The sequence below is a fragment of the Elaeis guineensis genome, chromosome 9 (assembly GCF_000442705.2).
Source record: "Elaeis guineensis isolate ETL-2024a chromosome 9, EG11, whole genome shotgun sequence".
In the NCBI taxonomy this organism is placed as follows: domain Eukaryota; kingdom Viridiplantae; phylum Streptophyta; class Magnoliopsida; order Arecales; family Arecaceae; genus Elaeis; species Elaeis guineensis.
In genome coordinates this window covers 33,984,104-33,995,480 of record NC_026001.2, presented here as the reverse complement: position 1 = coordinate 33,995,480, position 11,377 = coordinate 33,984,104, and the positions used below count along the sequence as shown (strand labels likewise).

The 11,377-nt window shown below is 34.5% G+C and overlaps 1 protein-coding gene across 1 annotated transcript in view; it reads right to left on the bottom strand.

Annotated features, from left to right (window-relative positions):
• Window positions 1-5,796: 5,796 nt before the first annotated feature.
• LOC105051234 (F-box/WD-40 repeat-containing protein At3g52030) overlaps window positions 5,797-11,377 on the bottom strand; it is a 50,319-nt gene continuing 44,738 nt past the window's right edge. Inside the window, 1 exon segment of the mRNA XM_073243230.1 lies at window positions 5,797-6,323. Within this exon segment, the coding sequence (XP_073099331.1) occupies window positions 5,975-6,323 (349 nt within the window). The 3' untranslated portion in view covers window positions 5,797-5,974.

The window sequence follows — 11,377 nt, the reverse complement described above, 5'->3', positions numbered from 1 at the left end:
ATCCATTAATTGTCAAATAATTCTTCTACAAAAAGGAAGGATATTTAAAGAAAAAATGCATAAAATATGAAAAGTGACTGTAAAAGAAAAATACCCTTTACTTTTGTATGTATTTTGAATCAAGTTTAATAAATATTTCTAATTTTATTTGGTGCATTAACTCTAATGCATTTATGCACATTGTTAAAAACTTGCAGGGCTTTCTATCAAGTAGGCCTCTGATTGAAAGTGAACAATCCATTATCATTGGATTTCAAACATGTTTATTTATTAAGACAATTGGATACTATAGGTTAGTCTTAGATTCTAGAGTTAGTTTTCATATTCTTTTCTATGTGATATGTATTAACTATATAAAGAAAAGCAAATATATACATTTAAGAAGGGTGCCAGGAGGATTGATGAAACTTTGAAAATCATTCACATTATGCATGAAGATCTTTTCCCCATGTCTAGTATGTGTATTTTATCATATTAATTGATGATTATTCATGATATATATATATATATATATCTTCTGTTTGATAGGACTGATGTTTTTAGGCCTTTAAGAAATTTCAAAATAAAATTAGAGAGACAATCAGAAAAAGTGATAAAAATAGTCAGATCCGACAAAGGTGATAAATACTATGGTAAATACATAGAGATGGGACAAAGGCCAAGATAATTAATAAAATTTTAAACGAATAAGACATTGTATTCCAATACACAATGTTAAGTACACCAGGTTAGAAGGGTATAACTGAAAGAAGAAATCGAATGCTTAAAGAAATGATTCAGATTGTGATAAGTTATTTTACCTACCTATTTTCTTATGAGGTGAGACTGTAAAGATAGCTACATATATATTATATAAGGTCCCGCTAAGGTAATTTAAAGATCTCCTTATGAGCTATAGACTGGTAGCAAATCTAACTTAGGATATATGTGTATATGGGGTTGTCCAGCTAAAGTCAAAGTTTATAACTCACAAGAAAAGATGAATCTCAAAATGATCAGTGATTTTTTTTATTGATTATTCAAAGAAGTCAAAAGGATATGGATTCTATTATCCATCTCATATATCACATATGGTAGAAACTAATAAAGCTGGATTTCTAGAAGATGACATATTTAGTGGGAGTGGAGAACCTTAAAATATTATGTTTGAGAAAATATAAAAATAAATTTTGTATCTGAAAAGCAGATTGAAGTGATGATTCCTATTATTATTCCTAGAGATAATATTCGGGAGGGACCACCACTTCATCAAGTTCCATCACATAAGGTTCCTATTATCGAAGAAACAATTGTTCAACTACCACCATGAGCAGATCAAGAGATAGCTCTCTAAAAATCTACTAAAATAAGAAAATCTGCTATATCTTCTAATTATATAGTGTAGTAGACTAATATGGAGAAAAGGGTATGACCTTGAGATGTTCTTACAAGCCATGGAAGATGATGACTCCTTATAATAGTTAGATGACATGAAAAAAAGCTAGGCTTTATGGATAACAACAACATCTAGACATAAGTTGACTTACTTAAAGAGGTGCAAACAATAGATTGCAAATGGATCTTTATGGTCAAAAAAATCTCATTGGAAAGGTCGAATGATATAAAATCAGACTTGTGGCAAAAGAATTCATACAAAAGAAAGGTATTGGCCTTTAAAAAACCTATTCTTCTATTTTATCAAAAGACTATTTAGATTATTATGGCTTTAATGGCTTATTTTGACTTAGAGCTTCATAGATAGATGTGAAAACGGCCTTTCTCAATAGTGATTTAGAGGAAGAGGTTTACATGAAATAATCCGAGAGTTTTGTTATTAGTGGATAAGAGCATATGGTTTGCAGATTAAAGAAAATCTATTTATGGTCTTAAACAAGCTTCTAGATAGTAATATCTCAAATTTAATGAGATGGTCACTTCTTTGGGTTAAAAAAAACATACTATTAATTAATGTATACCCCAAGGTTAGCAAGAGTACGTTCATAATTCTGATATTATATCTATAATATATACTTGCCAGTAGGAAACCAAACATTTTCTATCCTAAAATTTTGAGATCTAAGATATTGGTGAAGCCGCTTATACTATTGGTATTATGATTCCCGAGATATATCCTTAAGGGCTGCTTGGACCATCTTAAAGGACTACATATCTATAGTATTAAATTTAGGATGAAAAATATTTTTCTAAGTATGTTTTTATTGTAAGGATAATAAATTTAATAAATCTCAATATCTAAGAATTGAGATAAAGAGAGAGAAAATAAGGTTCATAACCTATGCATTGTTATTAGGAGTTTGACCTATGCCTATGTTTGTATGCATTCAGACTTTGCTTTGACTGCATCAATGCTTAGACATTATCAACATGATCCAAAAATGGAGCATTGAAAAGCTATAAAGAAAATCATACATTATCTGTAAGGTATAAAAATTTAAATGCTCATATACAATCGATCTGATATTATGAAGTAATGATCTATTAGGATTCAAACTTTAATAGATGCATCAATAGTAGGAAGTCTATTACCAAATACATCTTTCTACCTAGAAGAGGTGCTATATCATGAATGAGTATAAAATAAGATCTTGTTTAGTACATTCACTATGGAAGCAAAGTATATAGCCTATACAAGACTTCCTCATAAGCTATATGGTTACAAAATTTTATCATAAGATTTGAAATTATTGACTCTATTATCAAATCGATAAAAATATATTATGATAATTCTGTAGTAAGATTTTCTTATTGTACAAAGATTACAAGCATCAACATGTATATTGATAGTAAATACTTGGCTCTTCGTGAGAGAATAAAGGACATAATGTCTATGGAACATATTATACAAAGCTGATAATTGTAGATCCGTTGACTAAAGACTCATTTTCAGAATTTTGAGAAATCATGTGATCATATGGAATTCAATAGATCATTTCATGATTAATATATATTGGACACTATGGATTTATAATAAAGTTTAATTTATTTTAATTTATGCTGATAAACTATTTACTATATGATATAAAGAAGATCAAGGAATAGGTATAAAGTTCCATTTATTTATAAAATAAAATTTAATATAAAGAACTTAATTATGATGTGTCATTAGCATTGTGATATATGAAAGATTGTGTGCTGATTGTAATATGTTTGCCGTCATGATTCATACTGATAATTATTTTATAATCAAGTATATAGCGTATATCCATGTAACGATTAAGTTTTTAAATATGGATCCATATCAATTTTTCAATTATTAGATCCAGCATAAAATTTTATTAAAAATTTTTAAATATTTTAAATAATTAAAATGAAGATGATTATGTTAGGTTGGATCAAGTGGGAGAATGTTAGAATTTATCTGATTAAGCACCATTAGATGTAGCCCACACTAACACGTATTGAAATTTGTTTTAGTTAGTTTAGTGTTTATCTAAACTCTAACTATAGATAAACATCCGATAAAATGATAAGAATATACTTGATGGTTATTGTGATAAAGATTAACTCTACATAACCATTATAAATAATGTCTATCTCGGTCTTTATAACTGATTCAGATATGCTTTTGATGGATGAGGCATATTATAAAAGAACACCCCTATGGACTTGGTTCCTGACTCATCTAAGAGCTTATGAGGCCATTTCCAATAGGAATACTTGGAGTTAGGATTGAAAAACCAAGATGCGGCCGTGAACAGCGAGGAGCATATCTAGCTTGATTTTTTCTTATGATTGCAGGTAAACTGATCTCAAAGATCGTTGATGGCATCGATGGCTTCTCCTGCAAATAAGTTTTATTGCCCCATAAAGTTCTAATAGACCGGTCATTGGATCACAATTATCAAATAGACACGATTTGAACAATCTTAAATTATATAAATTGACTCATTTAGAAAATATAGAAAAATATTAAATTTTAGAAAAATATAAATATATGATATAATATATACAAATAACTATTTGATAACAATTATGTTTGAAAATTAATTAACTTATAATCCAATTCTGATATTCTAATTTGGTTTGGAGGGTTAATGCTTGTTTTAAGAGATTATGGTGGGATGACTATAAGCTTATAATACAATTGTGATTCCAGATGGAGATTTCGAGGGCATTCAACACATTTTCATCAAACCAATTTATGGAAATCAATAGATATGTTCAGCCCAAACATGTCAGGTTGCTGAAGGGAATGGTTTAGAGCAACGTATAGCAGACATTAGTTTTTCCGGTGATTAGGCGGTATTTTTTTGGATGTTCTCCCGTGCAACATTTTAGTATCAACTATTTAATTTAAAGGTGTATACATATTTCGTGTAAACGGTTAAATGGTTGTATCTTTCGTGTTTAAATATTTTCCTAATGTTACTCATGATCTCACTGATTATTATCTAGAGATTCTGGACTCCATCCGTGCAAATAAATAAAAGTGGCTATGAAAGATTGGTGCAGTGAATATTTTATACGTGTTTTTCCAGCATATGCCTAAAAATAGTTGCAAATTTATATCTGGCAGTGTAGCATGTGGTTTATTTTAGCTTATGGATAATTTGCAGTCTCACAAGGCTATTAATACAAAAGCAGATAAACCTGCCGATTATTTAGTCCATTTGGCTAATATTTGTTTCATTAGATGCACGCATCTAATTAATATTCAAGGATTCAATTCTAATTGGTAATTTAAGTTAATGTGCATATCAACTAAAGTACACCTTGTCAGTCGATGATATCCGGACTATCAAGTATACCTTACTGTACCAATACGAACCAATATGCGATACAAAAGACATACCAAATGTCAGTATATCAAACCAACCCTACCAATGCTGCACCAATATATTTCTGATGCGGAATTGATACCAAGACAGCACAACTTTATCAAACATATAATTTTGTACAAAGACAGTTCCACAAACATTAACCCAGACTTTGTTTACTTTTCGTCATCTTTCATGACTATCTCACTGCCATCATGTTCTAGCATTACTAAAGTTATCAACTATATATTTAAACTTCTTGATTAAAAGGAATATAGATATAACTAATATCCAACTTGTCAGTTATCTTTTTAAAACGAACAAAAACATCACCAGAATGCAATTGATTCATCTATTTGTTTGCAACAAATATGGATGAAGACTTTATTTCCTATTCTCTAACATCTCTCATTTACACCTTAGAGAGGGATAGACCTAGAACCTCAGTTTCCCAAAGGACCAACTACGAGGGTTGCAGGAATACTTTCTCTAGCTCAAGTTTAGCATCTACACCTCTCTCTAAATTAGTTTCATGTATTGGCTCCAGGGTTTCTTGGGTCTCATAGGCCCACAAAATGCAGCTGCCTGCGCTCTCTACCCCAGCAACCAGCCTAGAACTAGACCTAGCATCTGTAGGCTGGAAAGAAAATAATTACTTGCATATTTTCACTGCAAGTTTTCAATGAATTCTCTATTTTTCTTATGATTTTGTATCTTTCACGCTCATAAACAACATTAACTTTAGGGTAGATACTAGCAACATGCAATTTCACTCCGCAGACCATGAACCTGAAGATCAATACAAAAATTAAGTGAAGTGAAACACCATGTGGAAGGTAACAAGTCTGAATGATCACTAGCAGCTCCAGTGTTCACAAAGAATTGCTCAACTAGCATAGCAAGCCGAATGGTGGCAGCCCATGCACTTCTGGAAACAAGATCAGAACTGTAGCTAACCTAGCTGAGAGATGCATAACAAGAGATTTACCAGACATATGCAATATTTTAGTTAACCAAACTCTGTACTCAGCAAGAAAAGGATAAAATACACGAACAATTATTTTAGCGTTAGAACTGTATCCATATCAGATCCATCACCGCAGCTCAAGGAGATGAAAACACATGGTTAGCATATTCAAATTTCACAACAAAATGAATTGCTAGTTCCAAACCCCCATATGAGAGAGAGAGAGAGAGAGAGATTAATCCCCAATTAACTATTCATGGAATCTCCATACCCTAACAAACTTCTCATTGTGAGTAGTGACAACCTTCTTCATGCCGACAGCCAGACAAGTGATGGGAGGCCGCAAGTATCTAGGAATGCTTTCCACAAAGGAGACTCCAGAGAGCACACTTGCCTTCTTCTTCTCAACAACCTCCTTATTGCCCTTCAAGGAAAAATTTACGACCAAGCTGGACATGATTTCACCAGTACTTTGATTAAGAATGCGAAGTACACCATCAAGTCCCCCAACAGCTAAGCTCGATGTATCACTTGATAAATGATGCATTGCATAGATGACATTTGGACTAGCCCGTACCTCCCAGAGTGGTCTCAGAGTCCTATGAAATGGTTGAAGAAACCAAGGTACTTTTAGAAGATTTTCAAGCATCCGAAACACAGTTAAAGATGCCTAAAGTTAATACTAAGCTAAAACTGACTGTGATATTCCATTTGATGGCATATTTTCTCATGCAATATGTATACCACTGTGTGAGTTGATGCGTTGTGCTGGAGAGACCTATATCAAATCACTAAGGTAATACAATGATTAGTTGTCCTAAGGATGTGGGCTTCACATATGATGAGGCCTCCAAACGACTTCACAATGTTTGCGAGTCCCCAATTTTCCTAGTTTTCCTGACTTTCTATAAAAAACCTAGACTGCCGGGCAGCTTTTGGCTGCAAAATAAATAATGAAAGGATAAGAGAAGCTTATCAGGATAAGTTTGAATGGACAGGACTTGTTCCATGGAATAGGAGTTTTGTCCTTTTGGTTGGAAGGATAAATGCAAGGAATAAGTGCATAGGTTTAATGTGCATTTGATACACTGATTTAGATTTTAACCCAGGAAAAATCACCCTCCCCACTTTCCATATTATCAAAAAGTGGATGAGGACAAAAACAAAATTGGGAGAATGCTGTATCAGTCTATTCCACTAAAATGGTAGAATAGAATCATGCCATCTCTCTCCTACATTTGTGTTAAGATATAACCTTGTTCCGAGCGGCAACAATCGCTGTTTGCAACAAACACTTGGAAACATGAACCGGGAATAAGATGTGGGCCATTCCACCTCTATTCAGCCTACCAAAGAGGTCCTTAGTAGTACATGACCAAAATGAAAGAAAGATCACTATAAAAATATACAACATTTATTTACACAACTTACATTTTGAAATATAGAATTGATTATCAACCATATTTACTTATAAACTCTCCATAAGTTTGTGCTAAAATAACTATACAAAAGCACAAGTTTTCAGAAGGCATATCCCTGTAGTTATAGTCTTACAGATAACATCATACCCACTCACTTCTTATGATCCACTTCCCATCATCTCCCTATTTAACGATGCAGATTAACCCAGTGTATTGCCTTTTGAACTCCTTCCCTCCCTCTCCCATATGCACAAACAGCCAATCAAAAGCTAATAAATGCATTCAAGTTTGTTTTCATCGGTTTGTCTTTGATATATTGTTCATAGCTCGCTCCTCTCTCCTACTTGAAGCAACAACACAGATCCATCCTGCATACCTTGCCTCCTTTCTTTCAGTTCACATGTATGAGCTTTCATTTACAACCTACAATCTTACCGTAGGTCCTCATCTACTCACAATCAATATGATGCAATAATCATTGAAAATTTGCTGCTTAAGGCCCCTGAAAGGGTTCAACAGCTAAAAAAATCAGCCCCAAAAGTTCTCGATCACTGTTGTACCAGTGGAGGCTGAAACAAAATATTTTTCTTGGTGGGCGTGCACAAAAAATGTATTGTAGGATCCCACCCTCTTAGAGGAACATCTATGAAGTGAGCACAAATGCTCTCTCATAGTCTCATCCAACAGCCCTAGAGATTGAGGAGATTTATATTTTATTGGTAATAAATATTCAGATTAGTTTTAAAAGTTCATAAGGGATAAGGTAATTGTTCATGCATTACTGTGGCATGAATAATGTTCATAATGGTGCTGGGCACAATCAGGAATCAGGATTCTCATTCAATATGAAATAGCAAGGTTCACAATTTTGGTACCATATCCCATATGGCTACCGGTCCTTGATCAGTAACCAATGCTGAAACAACAGACCCTGGTTCCCTGCTTCCTGTTCTCATGTCTTGGACAGCCAATGATTAATCCAGTTAAAAACTTCACCTGACCTATTCTTCTGGCTCTTTTGCATGTTGTGATAATGTAATCCTGCTTCAGTTGGATATGAAACCCAGTTTCTTGTTCCAATTCATCCTCTTTCTTTCTTTGGTCTCTTTTCTCCTTTTCCCACTATGATCTCCAATGTAAAATTAGAAAATCAACTTCAGGCCTTTGTCCAAGTCTACAAGGGAACTGAACAAGAAGTTGCGATCTTCAATAGGAAGTGACTTCAGCAAAATCAAATACATTAAAGCAAACTTTTGGATCATCAGTTCTTCAAATTCAAAATCCTGGTGATGCAAGATTTAGTATTAGATCTTCTTCAGTTCCACAACTTCCATAGGTAAATGCTCAGATGCTAAATATAGAAATTCCTACTCGTCCGAGTGGAGATCAAAGAGTTGTTGAAATAGACCATGAAACAAATCTTGAGTTGGCTGATTTCATGGTGGATATAATCCTTGGGTCGTCTTGATTTGGATTTATGCTCTTGAAAGCTACTTCAAGTGGGACCAGCTTTTAAAGGAGTGTTGACATCTATTTATTGAAATGAAGCTAGAGATGAAAAACGTATCGAAATTAGATTTTTTCTATCCCACAACATCCATATGTCAATGTTCGGGCATTCCCTCAAGAAACTCTTGCCCTATGAGTTGAGATCAAAGAATTGCTCCATGATGTGAAACAAAACTCGAGATGGTTGATTGCATCATGGATTATTGACAAAATCTAGAGATCCTCCTTATCTGGGTTCACTCAAGTGAAAACTACTTCAAGTGGGACCAACTTTCACAAGCGTGTCGACTTTTGTTTATTGAAATAGAGGATACACCACATACATGGTGAATGATGTACCAAGTGTCACCAACATAATTGTCCCACCATCAAGACAGAAGCAGCAATGATTCATTGATTCATGCCTCCAAACTACAAGCAATGGCTCCTATTGTAGTTCACACATTTCAGGTCATGGAGTTTGGCAATCAAGGAGTATATTGCTAGGTTATACAGCATGGCGACTCCTGAATCTTCATGGGTCAAGAATGTTATGATCTTAATTGCAAGTTTAAACCCCCAAGTCTCAAAGCTTAGCTACAAGCATACTTTATGCCAAGGTTCACAATCTTGGTATGCGACTGTGTACTAATACCAACATGGTACAATATCGGTATGCCTGATATGGAGTTTATTCAGCATACCAATACTCAATTCACCTCCCATACTGCGAACCGATTCAGTACTGGTACAACATGGTATTGCCTGGTATGGACCGTTACAGCGTACCATCCATTATACACTAATGAATGCTGTGTATATGGCAATAGAATTAAGGAATAGATGAAAAGATCAACTGTGAAGTTTCTTCAGATTTTTTTTCAAATCTGCATATGTCATACCAGAAACTTAAACCAATCAAAGACACCAACAGCTTCTGTAGCCGCAAGCCACAAGCTAGCACATCTATCAAGTGCAAAAATGAACTAGGCACAAGTTTCACATCAATAACTAATATATGATGCTTTACGTGCAAACGATTTGAGCACTTCTCTATGATGCCCTAATCAGTTGGTGACACTTGCTGATAAGGCTTGTCTCATCACCAATGCTGGCTCTGAATAGAAGGCCAAAGAGTGTCTGTCTTGAAGCCAAAGAAAGTGATAAAAAGAGTTTTAATAATAAAGTAGAGAAACATGCATTGCATCATTCTTTAACTTCTTCCCATTACATATAGGAAAGTGATCATGAAGATTCAAGATGAAGCAATATTTTCCAAAACAGAGTACATCGATCGAATATTTTCCAGACAAGAATACATTGCAATGGACAACTATGCAGCATGGGGATTGATTCTGGGAGTTGCACCAAGATCATCTCCAAAACACCATTTGTAGTTTGAAGCTAAACATCAAGCAATACCATAATCGATGTACAATTGCACAGTTAGAAATACCAGTCTTAAAGTCCATGACAAGTGTTTAATCTAATATAATAGGTCAGGTCGATGATAAAATACAGAATCGCATCATGTACTTCTTAACGACCATGGATTTTTGAAGGAAGGGTACAACATGATGTTTTCACAAATCCATACATTTTCAAGCATGGAAGCCCTTCACATTTGTACTTTTGAAAGACCTCTGACAAATGAAAGTAAAGCAGGCTACAGCAAGATGCTGGCTCAAATAAAGATGTCTCGTTTGGTCCCTACGCCAAATCAACTAAGTCGAATTTTTTTACAGTTAGTTGATGCAATGATCATTGAAGAGCAACTGCTAAGGCCTAAGGCAGGCATAATGCCTATCAGCTCAGAAGCTTTCAGATCACTGTTCATACCTACGAGGGTTCATGATGCAAACTTGGGCAGCATTTGAGGTATGTTAAGGTCCCACCTTGCTACAAGGAACATCTGGCACAGCTACAATTTCATCCAACAATCCCGTACTTATCATTGGTCTGAAATAGTACTTTTAGATTCCTTGTGAAGTTAAAAAGTGGCTGGATACCAATCACATTACCATAGCATGAAAAATGATTACCACAGTGTCCAAATAGTGAGGACTCTTATTAAGTATTAACAGTTGGTTGAAAGGGATTTTGTTATATTTTGTTTGCTGAGGTTACTGAGTCCTGATTAGACTCAAATTAGGAAAGAATAGAAGTCTGATTGGCCTTATATGTGGCCTAGTTTGTGGCATCCAACAATCATGTAGGTTACTGAGTCCTGATTAGACTCAAATTAGGAAAGAATAGAAGTCTGATTGGCCTTATATGTGGCCTAGTTTGTGGCATCCAACAATCATGTAGGCAGAAATTTCTTTGAATAAAAGAAAAGCTTATTTGAAGCCTGGTTAAAGCAGTATCTCCCCGTACCTTCCCATCCTTCTCTCCTGTACTTATTGTCTTGTTTCTCCATCAACATATTCATGTCTCCTTGGTAATTCTAACATCAAAATCAATTTATTTTGTGATCTATTTCCTGCTGCTCTTTACCTGAATCTAACAACAGATAATTCATCTTTCTAAGGAACTGTGCATTCTTTTGGCTGGGCCTAGACAAAGTATCAAAAGTTAAATTTTGGCCCAAGCCTGACCTAGGGCCTCCTGAAACCAATGCCACTCCGAGACCAATGCTTGAGGTCAGCATGGCCTAACCCAAAGCCTGTTGCACGCCAACTAGATTTTAGCAAGAGAAATGGGTAAGGAGTAAGGATGGATGGGCACTATCATGTATGAGATGT